This window comes from Glycine max, chromosome 16 (assembly GCF_000004515.6).
Source record: "Glycine max cultivar Williams 82 chromosome 16, Glycine_max_v4.0, whole genome shotgun sequence".
In the NCBI taxonomy this organism is placed as follows: Eukaryota; Viridiplantae; Streptophyta; class Magnoliopsida; order Fabales; family Fabaceae; genus Glycine; species Glycine max.
In genome coordinates, this window is record NC_038252.2 from 30,618,494 (window position 1) to 30,640,936 (window position 22,443).

Consider the following 22,443-nt stretch of genomic DNA (forward strand, 5'->3'; position numbering starts at 1 on the left):
TTATTTTTTAAATAAAAAAGATAGTGTCGATTTTTAGTGGTCATTATATTAACTTAATTATTTTAAAATTGAAAACACTAACAGACACTTAGGTTGCTAACGAAAAATTGAAAAATGACTAAAATGATATATTTTAAAAATATAAAGGATCAAAATGAAACTATTAAAATATAATCTACTAAAACGAAACAATTGAAAAACATAATGCGACAAAAATAATATTAAACCATTTTAAATTTAAAAGTTAACAAAATATGAACATTTTTATCAAAAAATTGACAAAAAGGACCAAAATGATACATTTTGAAACTATAAAATACTAGAATAAAAATTTTAATACTTAATATAGGGAAACAAAACAACTACAAAATATAATATACCAAAAATAACGTTAAACATTTAGTTTAACAGGTTATATGGTGATTGTTGCTCAATAAATTTTGCTTATATCATAAGCTTATTTTAAGTTTTTATTTTATTTTCTATATATTTATTTTAATTAGTTTTCTGTTAAAATTCATTTTCATATAATTTTATATTACAATTTAATTCTATATTATTAAAAAAATAATTATAATTCATTTTAAAATGTTTAATTTTTAAAAATATTATTATGATACACTACTAAATAAGAGAGTAAATCTTTACCATAATAGATAAAATTAATAATTGAGAATTTATATAGAAAAAGTATTAATGGAGCATTAACAATGCATAATTGATTAGATGAGTTGTTTATTTTAATTTTGTGGACTTATAATTTTACATAAATTTAAGTATTCTACACGAAAATTTACTCCAATGTTAAAGTTGTTAAAAATGAGTGATTAACATAATTTTACATATACCACAATCATTGAAAAATGTTATTTTTGTTATAAATTTGTTAAGCAATATGTTTATATAAACAATATTATATCACTTGCTCTAGTGTTAAGCAATATTACTTATACTTAAACAAGTCAAATAATCATTCCATCGGAGATGTTATTAGAGTGTTTGGAAATGTTTATATAGAATATTATAAAAAAAATTGTCATTACTAAAAAAAACAGATGTTAGGCATTACAACTATTTCCAGTTTTATAAAAAAATTATAGAAATTAAATTGTTAGTATATATATTAATTTGTGTGTTTATATCAATAATATAATTATTTATATTAATTGTATAATATACCAACACTATAGTAATATATTAAGATTCTATATCTTTTTTTATCAGTCAATTCCATATTTAGAGATATATGTTCCTAATATGCATTAATTATGTTATTACAAGCTCACGAACCAATTTATTTTCCATTAAATAATGTCTACACCAAAACCCGACACTTAACTTTTGGTAGTATATAACATTTTTTGAAACTTGGTTGAACTTTTTTTTTTTTTTTGACAGAATCTTAGTGAACTTATTATATCATTCACACTTAAATTGGAAGTTGAAAAGAAGATTTTTACGCATATGAAAATGACTAATATTTTATATATTATTTTTAATCTATTTCAATAAATTCCATATCACAAGTATAATTATGGAAATAAACTTTCTAAATTAAATACTTAAATCATAAACTCTATAAGAAACTTTTGTTAAATACTAAATCTTTCCTTGTTTTTTTAAGTTGAAAATAAAAAAACATGACGAGCTACAGTACTCAACTACTATTTCAATAATTTGATACACCAAATTAGTGACTAAGATCTTCTTTTAAGATTAACACGAAGAATAGGTACTGTATGAGGAAAACGCCCCGAAGCAGACGCCAAATTTCATGATAATGATTTTTTATTTGAAAAAAGTAAAACAAAAAAAAAAGTAGGAACATGTTGGTGATGGTGATGGTCAACCAATAAATTATAAAATGGTTTGACTAGAAAACACAAGATGGAGTGAGTGGGATATGTGCTGTGAGGTCACAAACTTAGTATATCAATAATATAAATTTATGAAAGGCTAGGCGTAGGACAGCATATGCATCTTCAAGTGGACAAGTTAAAGGCACACAGTATTTTATGGTTGCTTTTTAGAAAGAAAAAAAGAAGTATTTTATCATTGCCAAATTAAGTTGTTGGGTTGCAATTTGGATTGTGATGATGAAAGTGTATCCCTTCCCAGTCCAACACATTCTGGTTGAACCTAAATGCTATGTTATGTTCCCAAGTCAATTCAATTTATGTAGTACTACATATGTATTGATTTGGATTTGGATAATTACAGGAAACAAACAATGTTTAGGTAACCTAACATAAATATAATATGTCACTTAACCAAACTTGGCTGTGTTCTCAAGGCATTAATATCAATGATTGCTACCACAATTGGGGAGGGAAAACCTTTCTAAAAGGTTGAGAAAAATCGCAGCAATACTAATTATTTATCAGACAAGAGCAGGAGGAATATAAGAGTCTGGCCTGGCTTCAATTGTTTTTCTGAAGTTATACACGTGTTGTATAAATTAATGTTAGCTTATTTTTTTAATATTAATAGTTAAAAATATTTTTATTATTTTAATTTGATTTCCAGTTCTGAGACTTTATTAATTTGACTGTGTAATTGTTTTTCAATATAATTATAAACATAAAAAAATCACAATTAAATTCTGTTTATTTTGTTATTAAAAAAGTTAGTTTGTTTTATCTAACCGTGTGGTCTAGTTGTCGGTCAACAACATACATTAAACTTGTAAAAAAGAGATATAGGATTGATACTAATATAATACAATTTTTTTTAGAGAAACAAAAAGTTAACACAAAACACAAAAACATATGAAAATGTATTAGAATTTTACTTAAAAGTCAAAGGTTACAAAACAGAGGTTATAAAGAAAAGTTTTTTATTATTTATTTTCTGTTATTTGTTGAATATAAGGTTTAAATCCATCCTTCTTTCAATTTGAAAGAAAAACCTGTTTATGGTTGAAGTAAGTTAAGAAAAATTACATCAATTATTTTCAAACAAGAATAAATTATTAAGATTTTTTTGGTATGTGTATCCAAGAGGTATATAGGACTTTTTTCTTGGTATTCAACTAATTTTCTTCCACCTAGTCTAGGTATTGCTATTGGCACTACTTATGTGGGTGCCTTTTAGACATATTCCAAAAGGATTCCATAGATGGAAACAAAAAAGAAATATATTTTGGTTGCCTAAATGGGTGAGAAACAATAAAATATAATAAAAATATGATTTTGTTGTAATTTTTTCACGTCCATATAGACAACAAAATCTTGTTTTCATTGATGAATTGGGGGTGAAAAAAATAATAAAAATATGATTCTATTGTATATTGTATAACAACGAAATCATATTTTCATTGTTCTCTCCCCAATCCTTCCTTGCAACCCTCTTCTATCAAACCAAAACATCCCCAACCCCCAACCCTTTCCTCCCCTCCTTGCCGCAACCCCTCCTGCCCCCTCCCAAACTAGATCACCATCCCAAACCCCTAAAAAAAAATTGCAACAAAATGCAAAAATGATGGTGAAGGGGAGTCACACTTGTAGTGATGGAGTGCGTGGATGATATGATGCTCACAAAGCCTCGAAGGGAAAGGGTGGCGCGAGGGGATGGGTGGTGTAGAGGAGGGAGGCACGATCTGGGGTGGCATGAGGGAGGGTGGCAACACATGTGTTCTGGATCTAGACTGGGTGACGGAGACAGTTTTGAATTTAAGGAGAAAGGAAATGGGGGTGTGGGGATTGATGAATGGGCAAAAGAGAAATGATAACAATACAATCCAAAGGGAAAATAGGCCCAAGAGGGTGCAGAAGACACCAACATATTCCTTGCTCGACAGCACTATCACAATTATAACAAATTAGCATGTTTTCACTATTCTGTTATTTGTAATTCTGTTATCATTATCTTTTTCTGTTATGGGTCATAAGTGTCAAGCCTTATCAATTGTGTATGATCACTATAAATATACCATGGAAAGAAAATAAGAACCAGAGAAGAATTATCAAATATAGGTTAGTGTAATTAGTTAATCCTCTGTTCCTATCAAGAAATTTTCCTTGGTAGTACCAATAAGAAGGATTTTTAGTAGAAATAGTAGCTAACCTTACTATGTCAATTTTTAATTTTTTAAAAAAGTAGTATCTCTACTAAGCAATTTCATATTTAAGTTGGAGATTTAATTCCAAATCTTGATTAAGAGACCCAAATACTTATAAGAGACCTGGCCATGGGGGGAGAACTAAGATCTTTGAAATTAACAATGATTTGCTTGATCAAGTTGTAACCAATACAATTAGTTCAGTTAACTTTCTAAAATTTTAACTGAAAAAAGCAATTGAATCATAAACTAATGGAAGTTCATTATGAATCCACCTTAAGCCGTCACTCTTCACATCCAATTTGTACGTCATTTTCTTGTTTTTCATTGATTGGCCCACCAACCAAAATCAACCTTTTACTCAGTCTTGCGAAGAAAACCAATGTACCCTTCAGAAAAATTGTTCGCCACGTCCAATGTCAATGTGCCCCTCTTGAATTACTTGCGTTGGCTTTGTGTGCACTTTTTCTTAGTTTTTCTCTGCCTTTTCTTCTTGGCATTGTTAGAATAGACAGATGCGTGTCTCTCCATTCCACAATCACTGCGTATTCATGCATTGCAAGTCCATCATATTATCATGGCAATTCATAAGAAACCTTCTAATTGTGACGGGTCAATTACTTTAGGCTCTTGTTGCTTATCTTTTTCTTTGGATTTGGATTATTCCAATTGGATCTTCTTTATGACGTGTGTGTATATACTTATTTATTTGCATGCATACATAATTACATACACACTGTACAATTGCCCTCAAAATGGTTTGGTTGAAACCACTATCACTATGATTGCCACAGTGTAGTAGAATAACATCATCACACATTTAATAAGACGCAGAGAAATTAACAAGGATTCAACATAGAAAATGAGCGTTAGGGACCGTGTCTCGTAAGCCGAAGATATTTTCAATGGCCACAACGACTTGTAGTCCACACTTGTAAAAGATCAAAGGAGTTACACCTTTTTTTCTTTTATTCTTTTTACACACTTTATTTTGGCATATTTTCATATTATGGTCTTGATTCTACTTCGTTGGAGTGCAATAAGATTATTCCTCCACAACTTATATGTAAATACGTAGCTATTTTAAAAATTGTATTTTTTTTCTTCCAAAAACATAATAAAACAGTACCGGAGTACCCATTAACGTACCGTGAGGTTTTTTTTTTTATCCAGCCGTAAGACAACAAAGTAGTTAATAATGTGTGTAGATATGATTAATTTGTGTCAATGAATGTAATTATATATAAGAGGAGGAGTGTTAATAATACATTTTTTAATTTACTCTAAAATTGATTTAAAATTATTAATGCTTGTTAACATTAACTACTAAAGTTATATTCAACAACATATTTTAATTAATTTTTAATTTTTTTACTAATTAAAAAATTTATTTGACTGTTCGATAAACAAACTTTTTTTAATAGTTTCTAACATTTTTTCGAAACAGTAATATTTTTTAAAACGTTAACTTTCTGACTTATAACTTTTTATATTTTTTTTTTATCCTCAATATATTTATCTAATTTTCTAGTTATCTTTTTTAACTAAATCATGATTTTATTATTTTTTATTTTTTTATATTTTTTAACTACTTCAACACTTATAATTTATTAGACTAATTTTTTTAGCTTTAAGTTAGTTTTTCAATCAAACATAACTTAGTTTTAAGACACAATAACAACTACTCTCTGTCTCTCTCGTATCGTTGTGTAAGAAAAAATAAAAATTATCTTAAAATAACTTTATGAAAATCAATAACTTTATGACACTATTATCATCGAAAGTGCTAATGACATATTTTCTAACACACTTATTTAACATACTCTATTATTGTTAAAATTTAATAAAATTAAAAAATAAAAAAGATTCAATAAATAAGAAGTTAACTAGTTTTATTTAGTATACATTCAGCACTATTTTTTTTTCAGGCAAGTAAATATATTACTTGAATTTCCACTGTTTAAAATTGGAATATTAACACGCATTTATATATATATATATATATATATATATATATATATATATATATATAAAAGCATACCGTAGTTCACATTTTCTTTCCCTTCTTTTTCGGCTATATGTTCACTTTTCTTGTCTGATTGACATTTGAGCTGTCAAACAGAAAGGCCTACTTTTTTGCTCTTTAAACAGTGGCATATTCTCATATGATTCTATTTGCACTCTTCTCTTTTATCTCTTCTCACCCCTAACTATTGATTTTTTGGTAAAAAAATCGTTTTTGAAACTAAGTTTTTAAATGTATTTTTTTTATAAGATAATATTCTGAAATCTAATATATGATTTGGAAATTGATTTTAAGAAAGAATGTTTTTAATATATTTAAGGAACTAACGCATTTGCGTATTCCTAAAACAAGGTTTCAAAAATTAGTTTATGTGAAGGATTATTTTAGCAAAACAAATTCAAGAAGAATCATCCAACAATTTCATATTTTTTCAATTTTGCCCTTTCATTCGTATAAGTCATAACATTATAAAATAAATAATGTTGTTATACATAACATTAAAATTTTTAATGTATATTTAATGCGCATGTAAATTTAAATAATAAATTTTGTGACAATTAATTTTGATATAATTCATACGAATTATTTAATCCGTATATTTTTTATAAATAAAAAATATTTATTATTATAAAATTTAATATATATTAAATTTTGTAATAGTAATTTTTTTTAATGCATAAATGAGTAATTTAACATATTAATAATTAAAAAAAATAAAAACTTTAAGGAATTAAAAAAAAAAACCAATATAGATGAACTTTATCCATATAAACCATATGGATCAACTTGATCCGTATGCTTTATACATACGAACTTCATATTTACGGATTAACTTCATCCGTATAATTCATAGGGATCAAGTTGATCCATTTGTAAAAAATCTGTTTACAGATCACCACTTAGCCAAAAAAAGTAACTTAAAAAGAAACAACAAGTCAGGGACATTTTTGACATTAACAAAAAAATGTTGGGTGCACCTGGTGCACCTAGCAACACCCTTATTTGGGTCATAGGCTATGGAATAGACCACCAATAGCTGTAGGGCTGATGCTAGGTACACCCAATATTATTGTTGGTGCATCCAACATTTTTTAAAAATGTCAAAACTGCCCCTACGCTTTCTTCGCATTTGTGTCGGATATGCATGAGGATGATCCGTAAATCGTACAGATCAAGTTGATCCGTATGTTGATATTAAGCATTCGAATCAAGTTGATCCGTAAATCTTTTACGGATCAACTTAAAAGGCTTACGGATCAGAGACATTTCAATCTTTTCCCCTTAAATGCTGGTGCACTAACAATAATGTTGGGTGCACCTAACATCAACTAAGCTTAGCTCAAAGACAAAGATTATTTCTTTTTTCACCCTACTTTTCTTTCTTCCCCCTCCTATTAAATAGAAGGCGTATAAAGTAGGTAACTCTTAAAATATTTATCTACTTTATACATCTTCTATTTATTTATGGCCTTCTAACAACTTTTATACTTAACGGTAAAAAGAAAAAAGTGAATTAACTGGTTTACCTACTACTGACTGGCTACCCAGTGCTTCAATAAGATCGGGTCGATTTTTACAACACTCATTGATACCATTCTTTTAACAGTTTTATCTAAAGTTTCCTCCCGAAACTAAAATAATAATAATAATAAAAAATAGAGCTGCATATGACGTTCAGATTTCTTTGCAAGTGACATGGATGCTGCTTAAGAATCTTAAGCCAATTTTCCTTTTCTTTTTGTGACACAATAAAAACTAATTGTCTGTGGATCAAACCGAACCAAGTAGCAAACAAAGGTTTCCAAGGATTGCCAACCTGATAGTGATGGGTGATGATATACTTGCAAAACAAAGCTTAGACTTTCCATATTAGATATATAACATCATAATATAATATATTTATATAACAATTGAACGTGGTATTCACAAGGTCACACCTAAAGTAGCAAACCGACAAGGTCTACTACAGTTAATAGATACATAGTGGGATTTCTTAAGCATGCCGATAAAGATCGGGTTGGATTTCCTTTCCTAGCCATGCAAGCGTATGGAAAAGATGACTTTGTTGGGTGAAGGAAACTAAAGAGGGTATTTATAGATGGGTTGCAAACTGGGGGGAGATTGTGTTTCCAGTTAAGGAGATGAGAAAGAGTCACCCAGTTGAAGCCACTTCTGTTCTTGGGCAGTGCCGGTATTGTTGGCTTCTGAGGTGCCTATGAGAGCTTCCAGAGCGGTTTTGGCTTTGTTATTAAACCTGCGTTGCCTGATACGTCGAAGGATTGCATGTTTGTCCATGCTTTGATGAGAAGACGCTTTGGATGACAAAGAAGACTTCAACTTGAGCTGGCTCGATATCATACCCTCTGTGGTTGCACACTCCTTGTCAACTAAGTTGTCAAGATTCTCCTTCTCTCTATCTGTCAAAGCAGATTGAGATCTGGAAATCGTGAAAGCCATTTCTCTCTCTTTCTCTCTATTGAGAATCTGAATCTTTAAGAGCGGATACTTGATTATTGAGGTTCACATATATAGTGACTCAGGGAAACATATTACTAACTTTTTTATGTGAAATTTTTTTTCTCGTGTTTATTTCTGGGAAATGGTTTCAGTTTCTTTTCAGCCAGTGGTTTTACTCAAACAGGGGTTATAGCCGAAAATATGGCGGTAGAGAGAAAGAGCGCGTGGCAAAAGGATTGACACCACACCATCAACATTCAGTTGCCTCTGTTAAGTAGTGTGGTGTCAATCTTACATGATGCCACATTTTTTGCTTTTCCTACGTGGCCAGTTATGGTGAAGAGATATTTCGGTTCATCATTTACTGCAAAACCGATAACATGCATTGGGTTTGGAGCATAAAGAATGTACTGTACTAGTATAACGCTATAATTATTAAAACAGTTAAAGGCGGTATGCAATAAATCGAATTTTATATAACAGAGGAAGACGAGTAAATAATTTTTACAGCAAATTATTCTCACCTCTCAAATAGGGTGACTATTTAGATAATCAAGATCTCTGGTGCATCAATTACCACTGCTCCAAGATACTCGTATTAGAGAACCAATCTCAATTGTGTTCTGGGGACAAGTGAGATATTGACCACAGTTACGTAAAAAAAATGATTAAATTGTTAGTACCAAAAGGAGGGAAGGATTAAACAGCATTGGTCGATCAGAAACCAGTGAAGTCAATACTGGAGGTAGTAGGACCCTTAATACTATTTAAAAGGTATTGAATTTGAACGTGAAGTTACGCAAGCTTGTCACCGATATTCTCATGTACACGATGGGATTGTTTTCGGCATGTCAAGGCACAAGGGGACATCACATTCTATTTCTTTTGCGAACATAAGAAGTAAAATTTGTTATTCATCATCATTTTGGTCAATATAACTCAATAGAAAACCACTAACTACTCTCCGTGCTACAGGATTGGGAATGCCACGGCATAGACGTCCATCAATATATGCCAACAAGCCAGACAAGACAAATTTGCCGATTCCCCATTTTCGAATGAAGCTCACTTTCTGCACTTTTTGACTAGAGTTTTCTGGCACTTCGGCATCATTGCCAACATCCTCTGACTTCTTTCCCCATTTTATGCTGAACATAAACTTATTAGCCTGCCTTCGCAGAATGCGTATTGCAAAGCTAACAAAAAGATGTTCGCACAATGTCAACACTGTTGGCCCTATTCTCCATTCCTGACACAAATATATATCCCCGAATCAATAACTTCACATATATAATTGGCAAAACTACTTACGGCCATTAGCGATTCTATATCAAGAAGTATGCAGATTTCCAAACAAGTCAAGCTCTGAATGTTAAACTAACTAACAATAGTATATAAGATAATCATATATAGAATCACTTTGAGGCAACTAAACTAGTGCATTCCAGGCATGCAGAGAAGTATTAGTTCGGAAAGATATTTAGCACGATATCATAAATATATATACCCGCAATTCTCATATAAAGAAACGGGGATACTTTAAATGAAAGTAGAGAAGATAGATGAGTCATCATTATAATCATGGGAAATTATTGCTGTGACAAAATATGACAAGCAGGGAGATGGAAATACCAAATAGAGAAGAAAAAGATCAGATAGTGGGATAAAGGAGACACGCTCACTAAAATAGAACATACACTTTCTCCACGAAGACGGCTTAAAGGGCGCGATGTGGTTGAGGGATCTCCTTTTAGCAATGCCTTGCTCACAAGGAACTCCTTAACACGACCCGTTATCTCATTGATAAGAGAATGATTTGGAGGTAGGTTTTTCAGGATAACCTAAACATGTACAAGAGTCCATCACAACCGCACAGTAAAGGGCAAAGTTTAATATATTTTTTATATCGAAAAAAAAATCATTAAGAAAGCAAATGATTATAAAGATAGGAGGATAACAGGTCATCCACCAGACGACTAACTAAAGGATATTACAAAGAAGAATAAAAAAAAAGCTCAACAGTAACAATGCACAAAGACAGCACAATCACTGTGCAGATCAAATTCCACACTCCTTAATCAGTTGTCCTTCATGCATACTCAAGATATTTTGTTTAATGATTTTCGAATTTGTATGCTCTCCAGTATTAAAATCCAACCTATCACTTCACTGCATAACGTACATGAAAAGTTGTGAACATTCTCAAAACAAGGTTTTGTGATTAATTTCAAAAGAATGTGCTAGTGTTGGCATGCAATGCAATTTTTCCAGATGTAGTCAAACTTGAAAGATACTCAGTTATGCATACCTCACCAACTTATATGAGCACTTAGCTCAACTATTACCTGATTGTCAATAACTCTCACTCTAAGGTATTCTTGTCTATAAACTGTATCAAGCATGGCTTGGATATATCCTTCAATGTATAACTGCACCAGGCCACAAATCTAATTATTAGCAGACAACCAAATCAAGATTTTCAAAAATCAAGATGGAAGAACTGAAAGTATAAATATTTCTTTTGTCAAACATTAATGTATAAACATAATCACATAAGTTAGAAATTGAAGTCATTAGCATAATTAATCATTATCCTTAGAACTCTTCGTAGATTTTGTTAGAATATCTAGAAATATCTTGTAAAAGTCTCTGACAAGTAATAATTTTCTTAATCCAAAAGTTGAAGGTACAAGACAGATTATATAAAATATAACCTGAGCTAAATGGGCCTGTGGGCCTAATACTAAAAGATATTGTAACATCTTTCTTAGAATAAATAACATATTAAATGATCTTATAAGAGTATACATTTCTTGCAGTATATTTTTTACTTAGTTGTTATTCTAACTATAGTTAGTAGTTAGTCAGTTTATATTTAGTTGTTTAGACTGTTAGTTCTGACAGCTTTGTGACATCTGTATCAACTAACTCAGGTTAGTTGACAGTTATCCAACTATATAAACAGACTTGTAATCTGATTATACTTTGGGTTGAATAATATCTGTTCTCTCAATCTCAATCTTTCTCTTCTCTCAAATTCTCTCAACTCTAGTAAATCTCTTAGGAGTGGTTTCCATATTTCATAATATTGCGCTGAATTGGTTTGTATCTGTTGCTCACTATTGTTAGTGACTTAGTTATCATTTGTTAGGACTGAGAATGAATGCCCCATACAGTTACAAGTTTACTATAAAAAGAGGAGGAAAGGGGGGAAATTAGTAACGAGGGTAGTTTGGGGAAAGTGACAATGTTATTAGGCTGTGGTGAAAAGTGAGGTCTGTTAGTATAAATAGTGTGTGTTAAGGGAAAGAGAGGGCATTATTCATCAAATTTGTAAATTGAGCTTAGGCTCTTTGTGAAGGGGCAACCCTTGGAGGAGGATTCATTCTCCTAGTTCTTGTACTGTCCTTACCCATCAATAATATTCTCTCTTTTCATCTCATCATTTCTTGGTTCCTAACATCAGTCTAACAGAATTTGACAATATAGGCTACGAAGATTGAATCTGGCATTGTGATCAGTACTCATGGACAAAAACTAGGGCTAGACCACTTTATATGATGTGTTGCATTACTACAATGAGATGCAAAGCATGAAACAGAAACCCTTAATACTATATCAATATTTTTTATTCTAAAGAACAAATAATAACTTCCTAAAGATAAGATCCCTAATAATTAGTCTAGTGTAATGCCGTGTACAGTTGCGTTTATTCAAAAATATAATATTCAGTTCTTTTTCATTCAATTTCTAGTTCTCTTAGTCCCCCCACCCCTCATATCATATGTTTGATACATGCATACATTCGTTCAACCTAAGAAATCGGAAACAATTTTTTTTTAAAACAAAAGAACAAAGAAAGAGATAATCCGGGGTATAAGCATACAACCCAAGGGAATGAAATACAGAGATTTTATAGGCACAACAAGATATTATTTAACACCTCATCGACTCCTGGACTTCGATCAAGCAATATTTTTCTATCTGGACCACCTTCCATCAATGCAGTTCCCAGAACTGATGGCTCCATAGCCAATTTTAGAATTCCTTGGTGAAAGCCACTCACCTTAAAAATTAAATTTGTCAAAATTGCAAATATGAAACACATCATAATTCAATAGAGAATAAATCCAGCTAAAATTATGGTAACTGAATTAACAAACAAAAGGTTGTAATTCATTACCAATCCATTGAAACCATTCGCCTCTGCACCTTTCAGAACAGAATCCGATATTTCAGCTACAACTGCAAAAGCTATATTGGAGCCAGCTGATCTCAACTGCTGACCAGTCATGAATTGATTAATATGCTGATACCCCACAATGACATTGTAATTCAATGAAAAAAATAATAAACAACAAAAAGATAAGAACTTACAGTTTTCCCTAAATCACCAAAGTACCGTTTTGTCCCTGAAAAACCTTTACCTTTGATACATTTACTTATAATTTTAAAAGTACCTGATCAATAGCAAAGCAGAAAAAATTAATACAAATAGTTAGTAGAAATACCGTAGGAATACTTGTCCTAATGTCATATTTGAAATAGCAGACACAACTATCACCCTGCACTTACTAGAAAAGATTAATTGAAAAATAAGTGAATTTTGCAAATGGACACTAATTTAGGATGGGCAATTTTTCATCATGGCTGAAGACAAGTTCCTCCTTCTAATCATTGGGTCCTAGTAAATGCTCTTTTAGTAAGGGTTCTCAGTAAGCCTTCTGGCACCTTGATCAATAAATTTTTATATGCTTATTATAGCTTTGAACTTGACTTTATTGGATGGTTATTTTTTTTTTATATGGGCATTTTAGTTGAGTTTTGGATGTTTAAACATAATTGGACTTTATTGAAAATCCTTGTTGATTTTCAAATTTTAGCTCATTTTGACCTTGTCTCTAACAGGGTGCAACTAGAGCTACAGAGGTAGAACTTTGCCAAATTAGGATTGTTATTAAAAAAAGAGTAGGTACACTATCTATAAAAGATGCAGACTATGGTCCACCTCATGGTAGTGCATGTTTCTTGGAGGAAATCTGATGGAATGCAATATTAAGCAAAATATAATTGCACAATCAAGTGTAGAAGTGGAGATTCGAACTGTGTCACAGTATCAGAGAAGTGTTATGGATGAAGGTCATACTTGATGACCTAAAGATAAAGTATGAGAACCCAATGAAGCTATTTTGTGAATGATTTTGTTATTAGTGTTGCACACAACTCCAATGCAACATGATAGAACCAAGCAGAGAGATAAACACACTTTATTAAAGAGAAGCTACCCTACATCCTTTCGAGACTCCAATTGGATGATGTATTTATCAAGGGACTTCCCACAGAAAATTCCAAGAACTTACTAGCAAGTTGGGAATGATTGAAATCAATTCACTAACTTGAGGAAAAGTTTTGAAAATAGACACCAACTTAGGATAGACTATTCCCCGAACATATTCAGATTATTTTGTAATTATTAGGATAGATGTTATTTTTCGTATTTTCTGTCTTTCCTTTAATAGGTTTAGCCTACAAATATAGATTAGTGCTTGTATCGGAAACATCGTAAAATAATATTTGGTTTTCTTCTGCTCCAAGTGTGAGTAACCTTTCCCACTTATCTATTTGTTCATCCAAATCTACAAGAACTGAGTTCAAGAAATATCATTGAAAATAAAATGATTCTCAGTTGAAAGTTGATATTGAATCTCCTAAAGATGAGGAAAGGCCATAAGGGAGTGCATAATTTGCATCCCATAATCGGTGCTTCTTTATCTTTAAATTCAACTCTAATGTGAATAACCTGCTAGTGCTGCATAAAACTATTTACTGCAAAGCCACTACTCAACAAATGTTACACCTATCAACCTGCAAAGAAGATTACATCTTAGGTTCTCAAATTCTAAGTCAAAATCAAAATGCAAGGAAGATACTACAACACCATTATGCTGCCATGGGAAGCTCTTTTAGTAAACACTGTAAATTACCAAATGGGGAAAACTTTAGCCAAAAGCCACATTATCCCTAAAACCTACAAAATCAATCATCTTATCTTAGATTTTCAGTACCCCTAATAAGAAATCACTCAAGAAACAAACAGTATGTCAAACTTTCATGAGGAGGTGTAAATTTAGGCTATTGCCTATTCATGACTATGTATATTGCATGGATACAGGTATGGTACCAGGACACAGTACAGAAACAAGATACGACAAAGTTTTAAATTTGGAGTACAAGACTAAAAGTACATTATGCAATATATTTTTTAAAGAAATTATATAATACAAAACCACACAATCACACGTGCGTGTGCATTAGCAGTATCACTTCATGATAAAATTATATAAAACAAATAATACTTTTCTTTAACACTATCACTTTAGCCACTATTTAATTATTTACAGAATGATGTTTCTTGTCATGAAGGATATTATAAACATTTTCTCTCTAAAATCATTGGAAAAGCTTTCATTAGAAATTCATAAAGTTAACGCCAATATTTGAACATTAAAAGGGCATTAATATAAAATAAAAAGAAATGCAAACTGGGAAAAAATGAATGTTTGCCTCTCCAAATGGTATGGAGCAAGTAAACAGAGAAATAATGTTGATGCCACCACTAAATTGGAAATACTTACCTAATAGTAATACTCCTATTTCATACAAGGCATATCATCCCATTAGCAGTATTTTTCAATTTTCTCAATCTAGGGATGGACAAAATTTCTGAATAGCTTAAGGAAATCCTCATCCAAATTCATTATATGTACATGGTTTAAAATATCTAATATACTAGGAAACTAAGAAAGTGAGGAATCTAGAATAGATAGTTATGTTCAGGGGATTCAAATTTTAAGGTAAATCAGCTTAAATATTAGAGAGGGGGGGAGGCATTCAGATTGGTTAGCACATGGGAATTGGGCCTTAGTCCAGTTGTAGAAAGGGGAAAGCCTTGGAAGGAGAATTTTCTACTTTGGTCTCTGTTTTTTTAATTTAATAAAACATTGCAGAAGTATTCTTTCACTTTGCACTACTGAAAACACAGAATCTATTTCTGGGTTCTTAACACAATGGAACTTAATACAAGTGGGAGCAGACAAGAAGCCCATAGAGCATATCATATACCTAAGGTGAATCCTGGAAGATTTGCCAATCCACGGGACGGATCAAAGAAGACATCAAGAGATGATGAAGCCAAGTCATCAAAAATAGAAACAAAATCTGGAGGAAGCAAGGGGCTTCCTTTAGCAATATATATGGCCCTCATTGTATACCTGGACAAGCTCTTCAATTTTCAGTCGTGACTTTGATATAAAATTGAAAAGAGAGTATTTCATAGGCTTACCATGAATAATGTTGTGCACATTTAATAAATAATTCACGCATTGTTATCAAAGCATGGGTAATCAGGACCCCGTTCAATTCTACTACCATATTTTTTATGGGAGGCACCTGAGAAGAGCAAAATGAGTATTAACATGACTAAGTACATAAGTATGCATCACAGTTTAGAAAACAAGGCTGATGAAGTATGTTAAACAACCTTAATCACACTATGAATTAAGGACCTCAGAGCCTCCTGCGTTGAGCTGTAACTTGAACGTGATTCCCCAGGGATAAAGTTTGCAATGATCTACAAAACACAGGATAGATTCAGAAATAAAAATGAAGTCAAAATATTCAAATTTAAGGAAGGATAGATATTAATGAAGGACAAAACCTTTATTGGATGGATTTCAAAATGATCAAAGTAAAACCGCTGACTCTCTGATTCATTAAGAGATGTCCTCCAAAATGATGCAATTTTCATTAATGTCTCCTCATCAAGGTTCAAATCAATTGGCTACACAAAATGGTATGTCAAATCAGCACTACCAGTTCACATATGGAACAGTTGAATTGATTCCTCACAGTTGAATATTATTGGCTTCTTAAAATCTAAAAAATCTTAAAAGCAAACAAAATCCAGGAACAAGGGTAAAAAAGGGAGAAAAAAAGCTAGCGTTCAGCTTTACCTGAAGAAAAATTGATGAGTATCTAAATTGCTTAACATTGGAACTTGATGCAAGTAGAACAAAAACAACCGTCAGTACACTATCATTTGAGTCACAGTAATCTAATTGATGTCTGCGAAGCATTGATGCAAAGGGAGCTCCATTCCACTTAAGCTCCAAATTGATGTACTGGAACAATAACAAATAGGATATGATCAACAAAGTCCTTAACTGCAATAATTTCCTTGAGACTTGGTATTTAAAAAGGTGAATTAAATACTACAAGGAAGTTGTGAAGTTGAATTAAGCATTTTAATCTTATTACCTGTAAACTGAACTGGTTATATGTCTGGTGATTATTAGAAATACTAATCATGTGCAGATTCCCAAGCTTTGCAATTACAATTGGTGTAAAATCTTTGCTCTCATTGTCATCTTCTTCCTTCACAATGGAAGCTTCGTAATATCAGTAGCAATTAGCAAGTGTGCAAATGTTTCAAAACAGAAAAGTGGAGTTTAAAACTTGGGAAAACAAAAGGCATAACTGTACCTGCTGTGCTTTCACTGTGAATGGAATATGATAACATATTGTAAACAAAGAAAAACGAAGTCCCTTTTCCAAGGGAAACATTTCATGACACTAAAACTTCACAATCACTATACTTTTGTCAATGTTTGAAATTGTGCCATTGATATTATCCATATAAAATCCTTAATTACAGATATATGTGAAATACCCCGTTCCATTTTATTAGGAAAGACTAAACAGAATTGAAATGAATGGTGGAGCTTATTATGATTACTCAAATTATAATTGGGGTACAAGCTATCCTTATATAGAAGGAAGCTACAGCTGTACTGTACAGCCGTTATATATTCTAACAAACTAATTATGAAATTATTTTTCTGTATATTCACACATATAGTGTATTTACATACACCAATACCCCCCTCAAACTCATGAGGAAGGTTTTCCAGAGGAAAATCCTTTCACATGGAGTTTGGCCTTAAGAACCTCAAATCTGGATGGAGAGCAGTGTTGTTAAATGGCGGCCATGGCGGAAAGGCGTGGCGGTTTTTTGAAAAAACGCCACCGAATAGCGGTGGCATGGCGGGTTGTGAATGGCAGCGCCATGGCGGTCATGGCGGCGTGCCATTGATATTATCCATATAAAATCCTTAATTACAGATATATGTGAAATACCCCGTTCCATTTTATTAGGAAAGACTAAACAGAATTGAAATGAATGGTGGAGCTTATTATGATTACTCAAATTATAATTGGGGTACAAGCTATCCTTATATAGAAGGAAGCTACAGCTGTACTGTACAGCCGTTATATATTCTAACAAACTAATTATGAAATTATTTTTCTGTATATTTACACATATAGTGTATTTACATACACCAATACCCCCCTCAAACTCATGAGGAAGGTTTTCCAGAGGAAAATCCTTTCACATGGAGTTTGGCCTTAAGAACCTCAAATCTGGATGGAGAGCAGTGTTGTTAAATGGCGGCCATGGCGGAAAGGCGTGGCGGTTTTTTGAAAAAACGCCACCGAATAGCGGTGGCATGGCGGGTTGTGAATGGCAGCGCCATGGCGGTCATGGCGGCGTGGCGGAAATGGCAGATTTTTTTTGTTTTTTGTCCGCGGTAGGAGTTGGGCTGACCCGACCCAACCCTACCCGGTAATTCATTCAAAAGTGCAGCCCTCCCCTCCCACGCAGTTGTGAATCAGAACGCAGCCCTCCAACTAAAAGCGCACTCAGCCGCAACGCCCCGCACCCAGCCGCGACACCCCCTGCATGCAGAACGCAGCCAACAAAGACTACCCTACGGCGGTGACGAGCACCCGCACGAAGGCAGTCAACATCGCGGGCGAAGTGGTGCGGGCCAGCTTTTATTTTTTTTTAAATTTTGTTTTTGCTGTTTGACACCCCTTTTTTCTGTCTACAGCTTTTTTTCCTTTCGCTATTTGACACCCTTTTTACTTTTGACAATCCCATTTTTATTTTTTTCTATTTGACACCACATTTTTTTTCTATTCAGTCCTCTTTTAAATGGCTGAACCATCATCTGATGCTGGTACTGCAAGTGCAACGAGGAAAAATAAGACAGACTCAGGCTGGAAATATTGTCATACACTGATGGAAGGAGATACAAACACCATTGTTTGTAATTTCTGTGGAAAAATCACAAAGGGAGGAATAACCAGAGCCAAACAACACCTGATTGGGAAGTCGGGTAACGTTGTAGCTTGCAAGAAAACTCCACCAAATATAGTCGAAGAGTTGAAGAAATATATGACTACCAAAAAAAGTGGGACCACTTAAAATACTTCTGGCAGTGGTAATATGGAAAATATAAGAGATTTTGAATTTGGTGAACCAATTGGATGTGATGGAAGTGAAGAAGATGAGTTTGCGGACTCTTGTAATGCTACTACAAGTGCAAAGACAAAGTGTGGGACTAAAAAAGGACCAATGGACAAATTTGGTAAGAATCCAGAAAATGCAATCAATCGAAGAAAAATGGAGATGTTGAGGCAAATGAACAGAAGAGAGTCAATGGATAAGAATGAAGTATTGAAGGTGCATCAACATATTGCCCGTTTTTGGTACTAAGCAGGTTTGTCATTCAACCTCATTAAATTGAAAAGCTTTGAGAATATGGTTGCAGTCATTGGTCAATATGGGCCACATTTGCCCATTCCTAGCTATCATGACATCAGAGTTCCACTCTTGAAGAAGGAAGTTGAATATACTGAAAATTTGATGAAAGGCCATAGGGAGCAATGGGTCAAGTATAGTTGTACTATTATGTCCGATGCATGGACTGATCGGAAACAAAGATGCATCATTAATTTTTTGATTAACTCTCAAGCTGGTACCATGTTTTTGAAGTCTGTTGATGGCTCTGATTTTGTAAAGACAGGTGAAAAGCTTTTTGAGTTGCTTGATGCCATTGTGGAGGAAGTTGGAGAAGAGAATGTTGTTCAAGTTGTAACCGATAATGGGAGCAACTATGTTTTAGCGGGTAAGTTCTTGGAGGAGAAAAGGAAACATATTTATTAGACTCCTTGTGCAACTCATTGTATTGATTTGATGCTTGAAGATATTGGGAAACTTCCCTTGATAAGGAAGACAATTAGAAGGGGAATTAATCTAGTTGGGTTTATCTATGCCCATTCTAGTACCTTAAGTTTGTTGAGAAATTTTACAAACAAGAGAGAATTGGTGAGACATGCTATTACTAGATTTGTCTCTTCTTATCTAACCTTGGAAAGGCTCCACAAAGAGAAAGTCAATATTAGAAAGATGTTTACTTCTGATGAATGGACCTTGAACAAGCTATCTAAGGAGCCTAAGGGAAAAGAAGCTGCAAAGGTAGTGCTCATGCTTTCTTTTTGGAATAGTGTGATATACACTCTTAAAGTCATGGCTCCACTTGTGAAAGTGCTTCGTCTTGTTGATGGTGAAAGGAAACCAGCCATGGGCTATATTTATGAAGCAATGGACAAGGCAAAAGAAACAATTATCAAATCTTTCAACAACAATGAAAGCAAGTACAAAGATGTGTTTGCAATCATTGATAAAAGATGGAATTGTCAGCTTCATAGGCCATTGCATGCAGCTGCCCACTTCTTAAATCCAGAGTTCTTTTATGACAACACTGACTTGGAGTTTGATTTTGAGGTCACCAATGGTTTGTTTGAGTGCATTAAGAAGTTGATTTCACAATTTGATGTGCAACAGAAAATTCTAACCGAGTTGCATCTTTACAAGATTGGTGTTGAACACTTTGGTTCTGACTTTGCAATGGCTCAAAGGAAAACTCATTCTCCTAGTAAGAAACTTTTACCATTTGACAGAAATTTTTTTATGTATTAGTGTTATAATTCAGAATTCTAAGTTATGCTCTTAGTTGGTAATTGGTATTGCAGCATATTGGTGGCGAATATTTGGGTCACAAACTCCAAATTTGCAAAAGCTAGCTATTAAAATTTTGAGTTTGACTTGCAGTGCTTCAGGATGTGAAAGAAATTGGAGTGTGTTTGAGCAAGTAATTGTGACAAAACTCTAACTATACTTTTTAATTTTGTTTAATTTTGATGATCAAGTTTTATTTGGAGTATATTTGAAATTGAAATCAACATTTATTTGTTATGTTGTAGATTCATTCCAAAAAAAGAAATAGGCTTGAGCACAAGAGGTTGCATGATTTGGTGTTTGTCAAATACAACCAACAATTGAAGCAAAGATATAATGCAAGAGATGAAATTGATCCAATTTCTCTTAATGATATTGATGTGTGCAATGAATGGCTCGTGGAAGAGATGGATCAAGATGATGATAATGATGCTGGAAATGATTTGGTATTTGAAGATGATGATGCTCTAAATTGGACAACTGTGTATCAGGCTTCGGGGGTTGGAGAGTGTAGGATGTATACTAGGCGGAAAAAGCAAAAAACAACAAGTGTTGCTGCTGCCCAAACTTCTAAAAAAAGGCAATGGTTGTTGGATCAAGGAAGCAAAAAGCAGTCCAAGAAAATGATGAGGATCTAGATTTTGAGGAGAATATTGATCTTGAATCTGAAGAAGAAGAAATCATGGTCAATTTTGAGGCGTCTAATGGGGAAGAGGGAGAGGGAGATGCTCCATTACCATATGATAACAACGAAGATGATTATGTTGGGATTGGAGAAGATGATTAGAGCCTCAACCTTCACTTTGCACTTTACATTATGTTTTAATCATTTTCTTATTTTGAACTCTTTAATGAGTTTATTTGGTGTTGGTAATTGATTATTGTATGAACTCATGAAACTTTTTTAGTTTATTTGAATGCAATCCATTGTTTTTTTCAATTTCAATGAGTTTATATATATGTATTTTTTTTTTGTCCGCCATGACATCCGCCATATATTTATGGTGGATTTTTGGCTTTCCGCCATGAACCGCCATCCGTCATTAACAACATTGGTTTGAACTAGGGGAAGCAACAAGAACATTTGGTTGAGGTGAGGACTGAGAAGAAGACTCGGAGGAGGCAGACTCAGTAGCTGCAGTATGAGAGGACTAAGATGCAGAATGAGTGACAGAATTAGATGACTGAAGAAGAGGGTGACAAATCAGGTTGGAGAGTGAAATATTGAGGCAAGATGGAGGAGGCAACAGGACATTGAGGGAACAAATCAGCATAAGGAAATCTTTGTTCATTAAAAATAACATCCTTGGAGATGTAAATTCTTCCATAAGCAGAAAGACACTTATAACCCTTGTGAGACTGAGAGTAGCCAAGAAATAGACATTCTTGAGATCTAAAATTTAGTTTATGAGCATTGTAGGGTCTTAAGAGAGGCAAACAATCACAACCAAATGATTTCAAGAAATTATAATCTGGAGATGTTTAGAACAAGACAGTATAAGTAATATCAAAATTGAGTGCAGCACTAGGTAACCTAATAAGGTAAACTGCAGTCATAAAAGCAAAGTCCCAAAATTTTAATGGTAAAGAAGCACGATGCAACAAAGTGAGACCACTTTTGACAATATGTCTATGCTTCCTCTCAACAGTCCCATTTTGACGATGAGTGTGTGGGCATCTAAGTCTGTGAGTAATGCCAAGAGAGGCTAAAAAGGATGTAAAAGGTCTAAATTCCCCTCCCCAGTCAGATTGTACACTTTTATCTTATGATTAAGTTGAAGTTCAACCATAGACTTGAAGTGTTGAAACAGAGAGCCTCAGATTTTTCTTTTAAGGGATAAATCCAAGTATATTTGGAAAAGGCATCAATAAAAGCAATGTAATAACTATAACCAGAAAAGGAATGAACCCCATAAGTCTATGTAAATCAACTCCAATGGAGTACTGTAAACAGAATCAGAAAGTGCAGAAGGTAAA

The 22,443-nt window shown here is 33.0% G+C and overlaps 3 protein-coding genes across 3 annotated transcripts in view; 1 reads left to right on the forward strand and 2 right to left on the reverse strand.

The window, feature by feature from the left end:
* Nucleotides 1-7,896: 7,896 nt before the first annotated feature.
* Nucleotides 7,897-8,586, reverse strand: LOC100527166 (uncharacterized). Its single transcript, NM_001248923.3, has one exon. It carries the CDS (start codon nt 8,541-8,543, stop codon nt 8,220-8,222), a length of 324 nt encoding a protein of 107 aa, NP_001235852.2. The 5' UTR covers nt 8,544-8,586; the 3' UTR covers nt 7,897-8,219.
* A 739-nt stretch (nt 8,587-9,325) lies between these two features.
* The window catches only part of LOC100818143 (uncharacterized), a 41,563-nt gene continuing 28,445 nt past the window's right edge, over nt 9,326-22,443 (reverse strand). Inside the window, 13 exon segments of the mRNA XM_041010512.1 lie at nt 9,326-9,591; nt 9,594-9,792; nt 10,241-10,384; nt 10,889-10,972; nt 12,487-12,609; nt 12,727-12,822; nt 12,921-13,003; nt 15,666-15,814; nt 15,886-15,992; nt 16,084-16,173; nt 16,261-16,383; nt 16,556-16,723; nt 16,860-16,976. Coding sequence (XP_040866446.1) covers nt 9,548-9,591; nt 9,594-9,792; nt 10,241-10,384; nt 10,889-10,972; nt 12,487-12,609; nt 12,727-12,822; nt 12,921-13,003; nt 15,666-15,814; nt 15,886-15,992; nt 16,084-16,173; nt 16,261-16,383; nt 16,556-16,723; nt 16,860-16,976 — 1,527 coding nt within the window. The 3' untranslated portion in view covers nt 9,326-9,547.
* Nucleotides 19,771-20,960, forward strand: LOC121173730 (uncharacterized). Its single transcript, XM_041010514.1, has 2 exons — nt 19,771-20,599; nt 20,712-20,960. Exon 1 carries the CDS (start codon nt 19,855-19,857, stop codon nt 20,425-20,427), a length of 573 nt encoding a protein of 190 aa, XP_040866448.1. The 5' UTR covers nt 19,771-19,854; the 3' UTR covers nt 20,428-20,599; nt 20,712-20,960.

Excerpts from the sequence above, each read along its gene's own strand:
- LOC121173730 (XM_041010514.1), top strand. The coding sequence starts at position 19,855 with ATGTTTACTTCTGATGAATGGACCTTGAACAAGCTATCTAAGGAGCCT.
- LOC100527166 (NM_001248923.3), bottom strand. The coding sequence starts at position 8,543 with ATGGCTTTCACGATTTCCAGATCTCAATCTGCTTTGACAGATAGAGAG.